The 16,718-nt window shown below is 40.6% G+C and overlaps 2 protein-coding genes and 1 long non-coding RNA gene across 4 annotated transcripts in view; 2 read left to right on the top strand and 1 right to left on the bottom strand.

Moving 5' to 3' along the window:
* LOC134802301 (pikachurin-like) overlaps positions 1-16,718 on the top strand; it is a 161,321-nt gene that overhangs the window by 10,714 nt on the left and 133,889 nt on the right. The window lies entirely within an intron of this gene.
* Positions 1,152-4,265, bottom strand: LOC134800778 (uncharacterized). The gene is made up of 3 exons (XM_063773332.1): positions 3,846-4,265; positions 3,123-3,513; positions 1,152-1,243 (listed from the first exon to the last, which is right to left on the bottom strand). Exons 1-3 carry the CDS (start codon positions 4,263-4,265, stop codon positions 1,152-1,154), a joined length of 903 nt encoding a protein of 300 aa, XP_063629402.1.
* Positions 8,788-16,718, top strand: part of LOC134802929 (uncharacterized) — a 205,425-nt gene continuing 197,494 nt past the window's right edge. The window contains exon 1 of the long non-coding RNA XR_010145907.1: positions 8,788-8,839. This is a non-coding gene — a long non-coding RNA (uncharacterized LOC134802929). The remainder of the gene's footprint in view (positions 8,840-16,718) is intronic.

Raw genomic sequence — 16,718 nt, forward strand, 5'->3', positions numbered from 1 at the left:
TGTGGTCGTGCACGCAAAGGGACGTTAAGTTGTGTCAACCCTAGTAATTGCTCGGAGCAATGCTGAGCCGAACGGAGCCGAGTTTGCCCGATGTCAGGAGTTTTGCACCCCTGCATTTATGCAAGAGTGACTTTGAAACTTAAAATCTGTGATCACAATGTAGAGTAAGTACCTAATTATTGGGTGTGTGGGGCCTAATAATTGTGTTGAAGGAGTCGGTGGAGCGTTTGCTGAATGTCTCCCTCAATCCGGATCAGTGGGTTCTGGCGTCCTTGCCCATACGAAACGGTGGTTTGGGCATAAGGCGGGCACGGGATGTCAGTCTACCGGCGTTCTTGGCATCGTCAGAGGGAGTTGTGGGCCTAGTCACTAAAATTTTATCCGTGAATGGTGACAGGCCGACAATCCCTTTTGCGTCTGATGCTGTGGCTGCCTGGAGGACTCTCAACCCGAATGTGCCGATGCCGGATAAACTCGACCGTCAACGGTTATGGGATGACATAGGTGTGAGGCGAGTTTTTGACGGCCTACTGGAAGGCGCTGTTGGTGCGGACAAGGCTAGGCTTTTGGCAGTGTCTAGGCCTGAGGCTGGGGCTTGGTTGCATGCTCTGCCCTCTCCACACATGGGTACCCTTCTCGACAACAACTCCATGCGGGTGGCTGTTGCTCTTCGCCTGGGCTGCGATGTTTGCGAACCTCACATATGCATCTGCGGCACTATGGTTGAGAGTAACGGCCATCATGCGCTGAGTTGTTGTCGGTGTGTGGGGAGGTTTCCACGCCACCATGCCCTAAATGACATTGTGAGGAGGGCTCTTTTGTCTGCGAATGTGCCGTGCATGTTGGAACCTCCAGGCCTGAGCCGGTCCGATGGCAAAAGACCCGACGGGCTGACACTTATTCCATGGGAGAAGGGTAAGTGTCTACTTTGGGATGCCACATGTGTCAGCACGTTTGCCGCCTCGCACATGGGCCGGACGGTCCGGGCGGCAGGAGCGGCGGCTGAGTTAGCGGCGGCGGAAGCGCGATAAGTACTCGGCCCTGCTAACAAAATATCTTTTTGTCCCTTTGGCAGTGGAGACGTCCGGGTGTTGGTGTGCCGAGGCCAAAATTTTTTTGAGTGAGTTGGGGCAACGTTTGAGGGAGGGAGGTCATGACCCTCGTTCCGGGTCATTCCTGATGCAGAGGCTGTCTATCGCGGTCCAGCGTGGCAACGCGGCGAGCGTGATGGGCACCTTTGCATCTGGAAGGGCGCGGGACGGGTTGTTTGATTGAGTTCTCGGTTGTGGCTTTATGTAGCTTAGTTTTAATTATTGGGAGGAATGAGTAGTATGGAGACAGTAGTAGGTAGGTGTTTTGGCACGGAATTTTTCTTTAACTTTAACTATTTTGTTTTTAATTAAGCAACCAAAAACTAAAGAAGTAAAAAGTATAACAAATACATACAATCATATAAATATCAAAGTATAGGTATTCTTAAATATTATTAGCGAGTAAAGACACAGATATGACAGATAACTATAACTTGCTATAACTAAGTCGTACGTTGAGCGCCGTAACCGGGAGTACCAGTAAGCACGCCATAGCGGAAGTGCTCCACGGCCCCGGTAATTGCCACATGTGACACAATTTGTGCGAACACGAGGATTCCCCTTGAAACATTACCCCGTAATTTAATTAAGGACTTTAATTGGAAATGAAAATTGATTAGTAATATATTACGGGGTCATACACAGAAATTAGGTCAACTTTTGTTTTAAAAATTATATCAAATAAATAAATTTTATGGGACAATCTAACACAAATCGATCTAGTCCCACAGTAACCTTAATAAGGCTTGTGTTATACTTAGGCAGGTACTAAACGACGTTATATATAATAGATATAGATTAAGTACTTGAATACATAGAAAACATCCATAACTTATTCAGATAGGTACACATATTGGTGATAAACCTACAAATAAATGCCCTAACCAGGATTCTAACCAGGGATATCCTACTTTGGAGGCAAAGAGGCAATTATATTATTAAAATAAAAATCCAATAGCACTCTATATAATAAGCTAATAACTCAATAGCAAACGTTGTATTCCTATTTACTGTAATTTTCTCCACTTTGTCAGTCTCGCAATTACAATTTAATAGTTGACGACAGCTTAATAGTCGTCGTTAGTTTATATGGTCGCAATAAGGTGGCAACCCTGGCGATATCTCGAGATATATTGTTACGACTTGCGTATATCTTGAGTTACATGGAGGGCTGTGTGCAGCGCGTTTCCAGTCACCATATTACAATAACTATTACATATTATAATAACTATTTTATTATAATATTATGTAAGTGTGATATGAGCGAAAACTTGAAATAAATGATTTTATATTTTTTATATTAATAATAATAGGCCTTTTCATCTGTGTCAGATGTTTTAAGCAGCATCCCGGTAACGACACTTGCGTTCGTGGCTGTATAGCCCTATGCGGGAGAGAATCCCTCGTCCCACACCTCGTCCACACACGCGGCAGGTGTATGCTCCCCCAGGTGGGTGGGGGTTGGAGGCCTGCTCGTGGCGCCTCAAGCGTTTTTCTTTTAAAAAGAGGAAAACCAGACATCGTCGTGATTGGATTGGCCATCATGAACAACACGTCGCCACGTGGGTCGATCTTCGGCCAGTTTCTGCCATTGGTTGCATGAGATATTAAAGGCAACCATATCACGCTTGACGCAATCTTTGTAGCGCAGCATTGGTCGCCCGACCGGTCTTTTTGCATTTGCAATCTCTCCTAGTAGGATTTGACGTGGTAAACGAGTCCGTTCCATTCGGTACACATGCCCAAGCCACCTCAGTCGTCTCTTCTTTAGTATGGCTGTGATACTAGGAAGCTGTGCATCGCTTAGAACAGACTCGTTTGTCACGCGATCCTTCCATGTGATGCCAAGTATGCTCCGCAGACAGCGCATGTGGAAGGTGTTCAGCCGGCGTTCTTGTTTTGCGTAAGTAGTCCAGGATTCCGCTCCGTACAGAAGTGTGCTTAGGACACATGCTTGGTAAATAAGCATTTTCGTTTTTACCGTGAGATGTTTGTTGTCCCAAGCCCTTGTACGGAGCCTCCCGAACGTACTGGCTGCTCTGCCGATGCGGGAGTCGATCTCCGCGTCAAGCGAGAGATTGCTCGACACAAGCGAGCCAAGGTAACAAAACTTGCTGACCACCTCGAGAGGTGCGCCGTTAAGTATGATCTTTGGCTGGGCTGAACATCCTTGCGCTAGTATGACGGTTTTCTTGGCGTTAATGGACATGGAAAAGAGGTTGCAGGCTCTTGAAAATTGGTCCATGATTGTCTGCAGCTGAGACTGACTGTGAGCGACGAACGCGGCATCGTCAGCAAAGAGAAGGCTGTCTACAAATAAGTCCTCTCTATGGCGTTTGGACTTGAGTCTCGTTAAGTTGTACATCTGACCGTCGGATCTTGTGTACAGGTGTACTCCCTGTAGGTCGTCTCCAAAAGCAACCTTCAAGAGTACAGAAAAGAATATTCCGAAGAGAGTAGGTGCCAATACACAACCTTGGGAGCAGATGTTTCGCCATTGTGGAGGATTGTGGCTTCCATACCCTCGTGGAATGATTGTACTATCTTCAGGAGCTTTGGAGGGCAACCAATACTGATAAGAAACGAGTGTAGCCCCTCTCTGCTCACAGTGTCAAAGGCCTTGTTTAGGTCGACAAAAGCTACGACTAGAGGACTCTTTTGCTCCCTACACTTTTCCTGTAACTGTCTAAGTGAAAATATCATATCGACAGTTGACCGTTGGGCCCGAAAGCCGCATTGTGCCTCTGGATATACGCGGTCAGCTAGCTTTTGTAGTTTAGCCAAGGTGGCTCTAGCAAAAGCTTTGACGATGCTAAGGAGAGATATTCCACGGTAATTATTGCAATCACCGCGGTCGCCTTTACCTTTGTAAAGAGTGACGATATTAGCATCACGCATGTCTTGAGGCACGCAGCCCTGTTCCCAACATTTGGTCAGGTTGTTGTGAAGGACGGGAAGGATGCACTTAAGCTTGACGATTTCGGTGTAAACTTCGTCTTTGGCCGGACTTTTACCGTTTTTAAGCTGTTTCACGGCCAGGTATAGTTCCTCTACGGTAGGTGCGGAATCCAACTCGTGCCAAGTATCCAGAATCGGGAGTAGTCCCACAGTTTCTGGTTGTATGTCAACTGGACAGGAGTAGAGACCGGTGTAATGTTCCACCCATCTTGCCATCTGGCGACTGCTGTTTGTAATGACAGAGCCGTCAGCTTCCTTTAGAGGGGCCGTCTTTTTTATAATAGGTGTGATATGAGCGAAAACTTGAAAAGCTATAATGATTTACAAGCTAAGGAAGCCGGCTCTGCAAATCTTCGAAACTCGCGCGCACATTAGACTAGGGGTATTTCTGAGAAAAATGTATCTTACAGAAAACTAAACTTGTCCTGTTCTCAAAACTTATGGACACTGGAGCCTTTGTGAAAAGTAAAAAGAAACACACGTAAGGTTGTTTAAAACACCCCAAAGTAAAATACTCGTTATCATTATATTTAACTACCTACAACGCAACCAGATTTCATTAAACCCTCATTCCGTTGCGGTTTACCGTTTTTAAACTAATTAATATTGTGACAAGGCAAACATCACGCGTCCATATCGGCGATAAATATCGTGATAAAGTGACTGAAGGTGTCCCTTCATCCAAACAGTTTTACTAATAATGTAAATAAATATGTAGTGTAGGTATTAGTATCTATATTAAGATTTAAGGACTGAACACACCAAACTTAAGTCAAGATAAATGCTGTTAGCCTGTTAGGCCAATGACATGTAAGTACCTACGTTGTAATTTTGGCAGACATTTTGCTGCGTTATTAAGCACCGGCACCGGCATAGTTGAGCAAAGCAAAATAATGTCAGGCCAATGACATGTTTTACCTATACATTGCAATTTTGACATATTTTTTGTCTTGCAGGATTATAAAAGAACATTGATTGGCACCCTTATTCTTCATAATCAGCTTAGTAATTTAGACGCTACGGCCTATCCATTTACATAAATTCCCCTTTTTTGGCTTTGCTGTAAACGGTTAAAAAGCGTCAGCAACCAATACCTAATGAATATAGTCCACAAATCTAGGTTAGGGAAACAAGGTTTGACAGTAAAATCTAGTTTCATTTCGCGTCAAAACATTTTAAAAACTGAATTCCCATTTGTCAACCCTGAACAACCAGCAATTTGCATCTAGTGACAGCGCTGACGCGACGTGATTGGCTGAGCTGTCCTCGTGCGGTGAGCGCTGGCTGCCCATTGGCTAGACCTGTCGCCACTCGACGCTGATTGGTTGATTTAAGAGCCTCGTTACGTGCGATGCATGGTTTGAATGTAATTTAATAATGGGTTTTCATTAGCTAATGGTAGTCGTTATAGTATGGGTAACTCAAGATTATAAATTTAAATTGACGTCTATTATGGCTTTTAGTAACGCAAACGTCAGGCAGGCTTCTGGGAATTACTTCGCTCTTTTAGGCTAGAAATACATCGAATAAAATCATTAAAGGTAATAAACACAGTCATGAAAATATGTACGTATCGTTAAAATAATAAACACTGCATATTTTTACAAATTAAAATGTAAAAAGTTTTTTTTACAATTAATATTTACATACGTCTGACACCTCTGAGCAGTTTTATTTTGATATAATTTTGCGCGCTCACACAGAGATAATATAAGTATTCGAACTATTTCTGCAATTTTATGTTTTTGACAGCACCTGTGTTCTAAGTCCAAGACTGAGGCCAAGCGCGCACCACGATTTTAATTTTTGCGACACGATTTTAGAATCGCGCTGTAATTTATCGCAGAAAATTCACTGCGCGCACTGCGATGAAAAGTCGACGATTTGTTCATTCTCGACATGGATTTCGTACCAGTCGCTTGTCGTGAAACAATATGCAATCGCTGTATGACTTTGAGCTTAAACTAATAACGCATAGACTGATAGTCTCTATACGGCTAACCTGCCAAAAGTGAAGCCGAAACACGATCGATGTGTGCGTGGAACGCTCGTGTTTTACGCTCAGCAAACACACACATATATACAAAATATGTTGCCAGTATTAATTTACTTCTCTCAAAGTAGGGGAATTTTAACAACATCACACTTGGTTATTAATAATTTGGAAGTGTGTAGATTCGATTTTGTAGCAAAAGCTTTTTGTTTATTTTGGGATTTGTTGCATTTCTGTACTTTGTGAAATAAGGATTAAATAAATAGCTGATAAGTTTTTACTATTTTTATTTATTTAACAAATGTGCATAAAATAATAAGAATAAATTTAAATAGGACAGAGCATATTCGACTGTGTTTAGTCCGTTTCCAATGTTTCCATATTGCGTCATTCCGATTTAGTCTATTTTTTTCCTTCCATCTCGCAGACAGAAGTAGATCAGTCAGAAAACTGAAACGAACATGACACAAAATAAAATAAGAAAAAAGTAAATACTTACCTAAATAATTAACTTAATTATATTTTTCTATAATTATACAATGAAATTTAATGGAGCGTATTTATTTTAGAATGTAGACGTCATGTCCCATTTGGAGGAAAAAATATTCACTACGCTGGCAACATTTAGAAGAAATGGCGGCTGACGAAAATTTGGATTTTTGTATTTACGATTATGTAAAAATATCACATTAAACTCGATACTTACGCGTGAAATGTAATATCAAGCGGTTTGTTTTTATTATATGATGTGTTGTGACACCCATTCACTGTACAAACAACCATCTTTCCTGTAGTTTTTGATTTTTAAACGGGAGGTGTACACAGACCGATTTGACTTTGAGTACTGCGAGGGCCGTTCGAATACGATGATGCGAGTGTGACGTGACGTCGCACTTGAAATGGCTTCACTTGGGGTGTACGAACTAGGAATCTATGCCTTATAAATTTATGACTTTGAGTATTTATACCACAAAGCTGATCTCCTTCTATTTCTATAATTAAACGGTCAACATCTAGCGTCTCATCTTGTGATTCCATTGGAGAAGCAGGTTCCGATATGTTGACGCTTGGAGAGCGAAATGCCGACTGAGGTCCGGGGTGCGATTTTATTATTGCAGTGCGCGCGGGGCCATACAACTCCGTATGCTGCAATTCACTTTGCGACAATCGCGTCGCGAGCAGTCGCGGAAAAATGTAACAAATCACAATTTTAAAATCGCTGCGATTTTTTTGTCGCATATGCGCGCACTGCCATATAAACACATACGTTACATTTCTGCGACTAAACCTTTACCTTGCAAGCGGAGCTGATTGGTCGTAAACAATGCCATGTTGGTATTGGCTGAACGAGCATAGGTGCTGTCAGTAGTGTAAGTTCTTAGGCCAACCAGCATCCAACGGCCTCAAGATCAGCAACACACACACACACACGCACGCACGCATGCGCATGCACGCACGCACGCAAATTGAAATGGGCGAATCAATTTTATTACCCGGTATTTAAAAACGAGAAGAAACGCTAACACACAGACAAAACATTCTCCAGACTTAGCATAGTCGCGCTACCCCCTCTGCCACGCATACGGTAATTTCACTCCATGTTCGAGTCGAAAGTGTCTGTGTGTGACGTCCGTGAACTCGTGCGTCGTTTGAACGGACCAATTACGGCACGGGACTTCGTTCACCTCGTCCCGCGCACCCCCGCATTTTTGGCATCATCGGTTGCATGAAATAAATGCTCTAAACTCGGTCTAGAGGATTCCTAGTCTATGCGCTAACATAAGTATATTATATTACGAGGTTCCAGTTTACAAAATTAAAACAAATTAGTTTCTATGAATAAATCTAGCTAATAGTTTCTGACTTTCCCTAATTGTCTTTTGTATGTTTCTCAATAGTGTTGTTTCTGTAATTGCAGTAATCTTTTTTGATATTTTTACTAATGACGTTTTTTTTATTTTTTTATTTAATATATTTTATTAATCAATTACATTGTCAAATCACAAAATACCTACAAATACAAATGCATTTCAACACATCTAAATTTAACCTTATAAAATAACTTACAATTAAATAAAAACTAAATGACAACTAACACAAATAGTCCCCCAGATCCGATCCCTGCGGAAGGGTGCCCATAATGCTGGCTACATTCCCCCGCTGAATCGCAACTCCAATTCTTTGGCCAAGGAATGATCCCGCCCTAGGATCCCTGGTGGAGTCAAGGGGCATCTTCTTTAAATCTTTGTACAAACTGAGCGCATCCTGACACCAAGGTCCCAAAGTTTTAAATGCCTTGTATAAATGATCGTCTGAACTTGGATGCGATTGGAATCACGCTCAATGGGTTGATTGCATATTGTGATATACGGAGATACCGCAAAGCTTAGCAAACGCCTTTCGATTTTCAACTTTCCCCAATGGGACACAAAGTCGGATTTCATATGAACTTGATAAAACAGGATCTCCGAGTCCTAATGAGTCTTTGAAACGTCAATCGAAACATTTGAACGGTGATAAGACGTGAGTTTGAATATTAAGAGTCCTTTTATCTTTACGTAATTGGGTTGGGCGTAATTTTGGGTAACCTTGATTTTTAACAGACTTGAAGTTCTCCCATTAGGTTTTTTAAGAAGTAGGGTCACACGAACCTATTCGCCGCCATGTTATAGATAGAAGTTACGCTCTCATTTTAAAACGACATTCAGGGCTATAACCGCGAAAATCGAAGTTTGCAAACTGCTTCATTGGAGTAAAAGAGAAAGATCCCCGCAATTTGCGGATTTCGGTTTTCGCGGTAGACCTGAAACAACATGAAATTGGACATGAACATACAACTAACATATTATATAATTTATATATCTGTATCTGGTATTTAAATGTATCTTTAGGTATTTAAATAAAAGTAAACAAACAATATGTTAATTTTCGGGTACCTAGACTACCTAGTTATACCTAACAATTATTGGTTAAGCAACCAAATAGGAAACCGCCTAGATCAATCATGTTTTCATCTACCCTCAACTGGCTTAAGGAGCTATTTGAGGGTAGATTTTGTTTACTTTTATTTAAATACAGAGTATAGTTTTCGTTGCTAGAAATTGCAAATTGTTACAAAGAAATTAGAGTGAGTATCGTAAACAATTAGCCCACATCGCCGTCAACGGGTAAGTCACCTACTCCAAAAGGCTGGCCGTATTTCATGGCTGAATGGTGATACTTATTCGGTGTTTGAATGGAAGATACTGAATTTGAATGAATAGTACTGAATTTGCATTAAAATGCACAGTAGGTATTTTCCGAACGATAACGAGTTTATTTGTGGGCTGTTAATTGTTGATTAACCGAATTGATATTTTAAGCCCCCGCATATTCATGAGTTGCTGTTTATTTTGCCGCCATGTTTGATTTTAATTTGGTCTGTAATGTTTGAATGCTTTTTGTAAGCAATGTGTCTCTTTCACAACAATTATTTATTCCCATTTACAATATTAATTGCCGTAGTTAAATGACCAGTGGTATTTCCGGACCCATACGACTTTCAAACCTTCAAGAATCAAAAAGGAGGACTCACGCTAGACCAGGCCGGGGCCGGGCCGGAGCTTCCGGCGCTTCGTTTTCTATGGAAAGCACCACGTGATCACCGATCAGCCGTCATAGAAAATGACATGTTGAACGACTCGGCCCGCACACGGCCCGGTCTAGAGTAAGTCATCCTGAACATGCTCTAGCTCTATAAATGGCTAGAGCATGACTACATTATTTTTATCAAACAATAAAATTACATGTCACGCACATTAATGTGTATAATTAGTTAGAAAATTACAACAAATCATAACTCAGTTATATACTTAAATGTATAATAATATAAATGGTGGTTATATTATTCATGAACAAACAGTCAGTTCCCGAGAGAAGGGACAACTGCTATTGAAAAAAATAGAATAACGTTACTTAGGTAAGTAGTTATTAGTTTTAAATGGGGGCAATGTTTTTGTTTAACTTGGCGTTCGTGTTAATATTGATACCCAGGCAAGCGAAAGATTTTAAAATTAAACCTCGAGCTAAGAAATGTGAAATCTTGAGCGTTGCAAGGGGTTCAAGGCACGAGGGTTAAACAAGCTTTGCCCCGGCTGAATATGGGAGCGGCGTTAATAATAGCGTAAGCGCCAGCCGCCATAAGATACCTTTTGCCGTGAAACGTCACATATCTTTACTATTTCATATCTAGTGAATCTCTAATTCATTTCCGGAATCGCGCCGTTTGTCAGGCGTGGCTCACTCCGCGATTCCGTCGCTTTGCTACAGGTAGCTAAAAGTACATCCGTTCCACACCAATTTTGGTGGCTAGCCATAAGCCGCGCGTGGCCACCTAGCGGCCATACCTGTCCTGATCGTAACAGACGCGTTTTGTTAGAGAGTGAGTCTTCTGTACCTAGTAGTATTATTTATTCTGTGGCTTTGTTAACAATTTTCACCACATCAATGTGAGGAAAATACTCTAAAACATTAGAAATAAAATCTAAATAGATAAACGCTTCTAAATATTTATCACTCAAGATCATCACTTTTTCATCAAAAATAAAGAGAGCCTTTACGAGCTGGTGTGATGAAAAAACTTTTAGTACAAATGTCCATTCAAGGTGTCATAATTCGACACTAATAGTACAATGACCATTTTAAAACTAATAAACATGCTACACCAAGGGTAATAATAAATTGCAGCATGATAAAAATCAACACAAATCCCAACATACATAACCACTACAGATATCACCCCAAAATGTGTTGAACAAGTATAAGAAGGGCTGAAATATCCGCGTCGGTGCGTTTTTCATCCCTCGCGAGCCCCCTGCGGACGAGCTGTAGGGATGCGAGCCTACCTCGGTACCGTCAACCGGGGTGAATAGGTAAAAGTAGTAAAAACTTAAAATGTGATTTACCTGACTCCGGACTGACTTGGGCCCCACATATACAGACAACATGTGACAAATTAGCCTCCGCGTGTTACGCATTGTCCAGAATAGCACCCAGTCTGTCTGCTGAAAACCTAAAAACGGCATACTACGGGTATTTCCACTCGATTTTATTGCAGGGTGTGGATCTTTGGGGCATGGCTGCTGAGCGCGACCGAATATTCAGGATGCAAAAACGCGCCCTGCGTATAATCGATGGAAAGCCTGTAGACTACCCAGCACAGAGTTTGTTTAAAAAACATAAGATACTCACTTTACCGTGCATATATATACTCACGGCATGCATGCATGTAAGATTGAATATAGATATGTATAAATCTAACACTCATGCCCGTGGGTCTCAAATGCGCAGGCGACCCAGGTTAATTACTCCTAGACGCCGACTCGCCAAATCGCGACGGTCACTCAGTATCATGGGGCCAAATCTATATAATGCAGTACCGAATGAGATACAAGACTTAAAAACAGATTTAATATTTAAAAAGAAACTTAAGATGTTACTTTTAGATGAAGCTTATTACAGCATCGATGAATTTACTAAGTAGTATACGGTAAGATCATTGACCCAGCGCTGTACCAAATATTATATTAACTATATTGTAAATTGTATACACATATGTTCCTTTAATTAGTAAAATGTAAATAGTAATTAAGTAACAAAATGACGTGTAAATGTATATATTTCTTTTACCAATAAAGTACTGTATCACTGTATCACCTAAAATCATCATCAACTTTCTCGCGTTGTCCCGGCATTTTGCCACGGCTCATGAGAGCCTGGGGCTGGTAACTAATCTCAAGAATTGGCGTAGGCACTAGTTTTTACGAAAGCGACTGCCATCTGACCTTCGAACCCAGAGGGTAAACTAGGCCTTATTGGGATTAGTCCGGTTTCCTCACGATGTTTTCCTTCACCGAAAAGCTATTGGTAAATATCAAAAGATATTTCGTACATAAGTTCCGAAAAACTCATTGGTACGAGCCGGGGTTCGAACCCGGGTTCTCCAGTTTGAACGTCGCACGCTCTTACCGCTAGGCCACCAGCGCTGATTTACCTAACAATTTCTTAAAAATACTCACACAAATTGTATCTTGTATCATACGATTTAAAATAATTTTGTATGTTACAATTTTTGTGGGTAATTATTAACAAAATGTCAGGTAAACCACATTTTAAGTTTTGCTCCTATTTACCCCAGCCAATCCAGCCATCCCTATTCACCCCGGTTGATGGTACCTAGGTAGGCTCGCATCCTTCAGCCCTTCTTTTACTGTATGTAATTTGACTTCGGAAAGTTCCCTTAATTGCGAAATTTCCTTCTCCAACTTGGAACAAGGATGCTTCTTCAACAAGAAACGTCATTTTAGACTCTGAGAGATCATATCCATAACAAATCCAGATCAGAATCATATCCTGTCATATAATCAGAATACGCCTCCGCCTCTTTGTTTAAAAACCAGCCTTGGAATACTACCCCATTCGTACATTTATATGTAGGTAAAAGCTTGCGAAGATTTCCAAACTCTACGGATCGCCTTAAGGGTTTTAGATTACATTTAAATAAACATAAACCTTATTGTGACAAAACTAAAGCTTAGTTTTGCCTGTCACTTGAGCGGTCTAAAGATATTCGTTTTAGAGTGTTTGCAATATTTGGTTAAACTCGGTTTATTTCGTAGCATTTCTCTAACGTAGACGTGCCTCGTAGACGTGCTACGCCGTTTGTAGCTCGCTACAAAAGCTGCACCGATCTATTTTGTGGGACATATAGTTCGTTTTTTTTAGCATTAGAAATAAGGTAAACAATCTTGATGTGTCTTTTAATTAAAAAACATATTTTAAAAATAAGTTACGGCAAATATGTAACAATTATGAATCTAATACGATCATTTATATTCTTCTGCTTTCATAAGTAATAGTTACTGATTTTTAAAAAGCGTTTTTCAATTAAAAGACATGTCAAGATCACTTACCTTCTTTGAAGTTCTTTCTAATGCTAAAAAAAACGAACTATAAGTCACATAAGTATTCCGAATATTTAAATATACTGTTATCTTTAAGTAAGTAACCTAAGCTTTTAGGCTAAAAAACACTAAAATAACAAGTCATGTTTTTAAAATCGATACCGCAGGAACAAATATCCTTGTTCATCACACAATCGGCCCGATTCGAACTTTAACCTTTTGGACGCCAATGATCGATATATCCGGCCCGAACGTCCAACGCCAAAGACGGATTAATCGGTCACAGACCACAGATTAACATAGACCTACGTGCATATGCATAAAGTTCAATTTCAGTTTTAGACACTTCGGTGGCGGGGCGTCCGAGTGACAGCTTTTGTGTTTGACACGGCGTCGAAAAGGTTAAGTTACGTCTAATATTACGACGAGATACGATATGGATTAGATATGTCAGTGTCAAAAGTGACGTTCCTTCAAACAAAAACGTCACTTTTGACACTGACATGTCTAATTCATATCGTATTTAGTCGTAATATTTGACGTATCTTAAAGCTCGAATCGGGCCGAATGTAACGGGTTTCGAGCCCAGGATCACCAGCTCCATATCATTTCTACTTTACACTTAGAACAGAGAATCTGCCGAACGGGTTCCCGGCACTCAATGTGTTAAAGAGATGCCTTTAAGGAAAAAAATTAATACCTTTTCTTATGTGTTAGCAGACGTGGCTCACCCCGCGATTTCGTCGCCTCGCTACAAGTACATGCGACCCACACCAATTTTGGTGTCTAGCAGTAATTCCCGCGCACTGCTACGGAACGGACGTCTGCTCGCGCTTGCGCCACCTTGCGGTCATATCTGTCGTAATAGACACGTTTTATTAAGAGAGTGAACCTTCTGTACCTGCATTAGAAAAGCATAAAGAAATAAACAAGGTTTATTTATATAATTTTTGAAACTACATGGTTCACGTTGAGAGCTCCATATTTGTAAACTTCATTGTATCGCTATTTGTTGCGAGTCCCGCGGGGCATCCGTCAACGTCGCGCCATGATTCAATATCGCCAGCATCAGCATCCCTAACAAGCCATGTGACACCACAAACAGAGCGAAATACACTGGAATGGAAACAGGAATTTTGAGAATGGATCGGTGTTATAGTTGGTCAAGCAGATCTTGTCAGTAGAAAAAGGCGGCAAATTTGAAAAATGTAGGCGCGAAGGGATATCGTCTCATAGAAAATTTGAATTTCGCGCCTTTTTCTACTGACAAGATTTGCTTGACCATCTATATCTAAAGTTAACAAAGAGTTAGCAGATATCTTAGCTAGCTTACTTTATATACATAATTCAAACGGATTTTCCTTTAAAGAAGGTAGTGAATATCTTTCTTAAACTGTTACTGTCAGTAACGTAGAAACAATTCTTCAGATGTCGAACGAGAAATCTCAGGACAAAATCAACTTGATTATATATTGCTATCGATGCGGGTGTTAGCTATCCTTAGTAATTGATTAATATTATGAAATGTTTTCAATATGAATACTTAGTAAGTACAAGAGTCAGACTTTGACTTCTACCAATACAGTTCTACCCTCATCCAATGCTTACTTAAGACCCTATTCTCAGTTCTCGTTCATAGTAGGTAACCTCATTTCTCTTTCTACCACTTGATTATTAAATACGATTATCAATCATTATCGGGATCGACGCTCTTCCTACTTCAGACATCGTGGGTTCTATCAGTGGTGGACCCACTACCACTTGAAAACTCTCTGAGATGTTGACGACCTTTGGTTCTCTTGCGGAGGTCTACGTTTCTTTTTAATATTTAATCTCGGAAGGATAATTCGATCCATTGTCTACTACATCATTGAAAAACACCTTTCACTACACCTTATAAAACAAAGTCCCCCGCCGCGTCTGTCTATTTCCGTGTAATGTATGTTCGCGATAAACTCAAAAACTACTGAACGGATTTTTATGCGATTTTCACCAATCAATAGAGTGATTCTTGAGGAAGGTGTATAACTTGTTAAGGATTTGTGTAACAAGTGCGAAGCCGGGGCGGGTCGCTAGTATTAATATAATACTAACGTAATGTCTGGCAATTTCTTGGTATGCTGGTATGCACAATATATTTATGACGTCACAAGCTGTCAAAAACAATGCCGTCAGGAACTGGTAGACATTATTTTTCCAACTGAGAGTGATATATCGTTCGTTGCCACTGACAATTTGCGGCACAACTCACAAAGCGCCCAGTTTAAAGCTTTTCCGAATAACGAGTGATCCGTCACTGCCCGCCATTTTGACCACGCATTCCCAATGTTCTTACGTAACCAGCTTAACCAGAAAAGTCTGCAGCGATTTTGATAGCCCACGCAGTGAAAGTGTTATTTTAAACGTCAAACTTCTATGAAATTATGGCGTATAAATACCTACCTACCTAACACTTTCACTGCGTGGGCTATCAAAATCGCTGCAGACTTTTCTTGGTCTAACTCTTGTTCCTAAGCACAAATTTTATCTCCTAAGCACAATGTATCTTATATAGTTTGATTTTCCTTCACTGCCCTATTTGGATTGAACACTCTGTAGTACGTATTAATTTAGTTTTATTTACCTACAGATGTACATTTATTGCAGAAAGTTACCAAAATTTTGTCAGAGTTCTAGGAAATTTCAGGAAAATTTCACAGAAAGCAAAGGAAGGATTTTCGGGTCTCTATTGTTTCCCAAAAAGTTTGAAGTCATAATGTATTGATTACCCGCATTTTCGTTAGTCATTATTTATTTGGTTCAGAAACGCGGCAGTTTTCAGGATTGCCATAAAACAAATCTAACCTAACCTATCTATAGGATAACCTTACGAAAATCCTGAAAAGTAAACGGTTTCAGTTTTAGGACTAATGATATGACAAACAATACATTATGACTTAAAACTTTATGGGAAACAAATGGACCAGGACTTTCATTTTATGTATAATTAAGTATTTGAAAAAAAAAGTTCCGCCGAGTTTTTTGCGCCGGTACTCGTGTCTTTTTGGGGCCGTGGTGTACAGTCAGCTGTAGAGAGAGGTGATCCCCCCACCAGTGGTAGTTTCTGACATTCATGTGTGCATTGTAAGTAATATGCCTAAATTGAAGATTAAAGATTTGCCAGCACTTTCACTATGGAAGTGTAAAATTTCTATTCCCATACAAAAATATGAGGAATTTTCGAAGTTTTTCCAACATCAGTAGTTTTATTTATACTGGTCTGGCTAAGTGTTTATCTCCTACCTTCAGCTAGCGTTAGGATTACATCTCTGGCCAAATAAATCCCACAGCAGACAGTTTCATTGCCGGCACTAGTACGGGGTCATACTGAAATACGTCCCGATTGCAGCCGGGTAAAACTATTCCCACTAAAACATTGGGCAATCTAGCGACCATTGTACCCAGCACAATGCATATCCATTGTTGAAATGTATATTAGTTTATGGAAGTTATGGCCTGGAGCTCTGAACTCGCACAATTTTATAATTTAATTGTAATTCACCAGCGTGAAGTGGGGCTATTCGGGAGCTATGGGGCTTTTTCGAACGATGGGACTAGCTCGTTTCAACTGATGTTGTTGCACGCGTCCATAGGAAACGATATGCTTGTTTGATACCGACGTAGTAAACAAAAACTCTGTACAATGTGCAAGGCCTAAGGCTGCGCTACGCAAGGGCAAATATTCTACTAACTGCT

The sequence above is a fragment of the Cydia splendana genome, chromosome 2 (assembly GCF_910591565.1).
Source record: "Cydia splendana chromosome 2, ilCydSple1.2, whole genome shotgun sequence".
In the NCBI taxonomy this organism is placed as follows: Eukaryota; Metazoa; Arthropoda; class Insecta; order Lepidoptera; family Tortricidae; genus Cydia; species Cydia splendana.

Excerpts from the sequence above, each read along its gene's own strand:
- LOC134800778 (XM_063773332.1), bottom strand. The coding sequence starts at position 4,265 with ATGGCAAGATGGGTGGAACATTACACCGGTCTCTACTCCTGTCCAGTT. Across the intron at positions 3,514-3,845 it reads TACAAAAGCTAGCTGACCGC|GTTGCTTTTGGAGACGACCT; the intron begins GTATATCCAGAG and ends GTACTCTTGAAG. Across the intron at positions 1,244-3,122 it reads CCGCATCGGCAGAGCAGCCA|ATGCAAAGGTGCCCATCACG; the intron begins GTACGTTCGGGA and ends GCGCCCTTCCAG.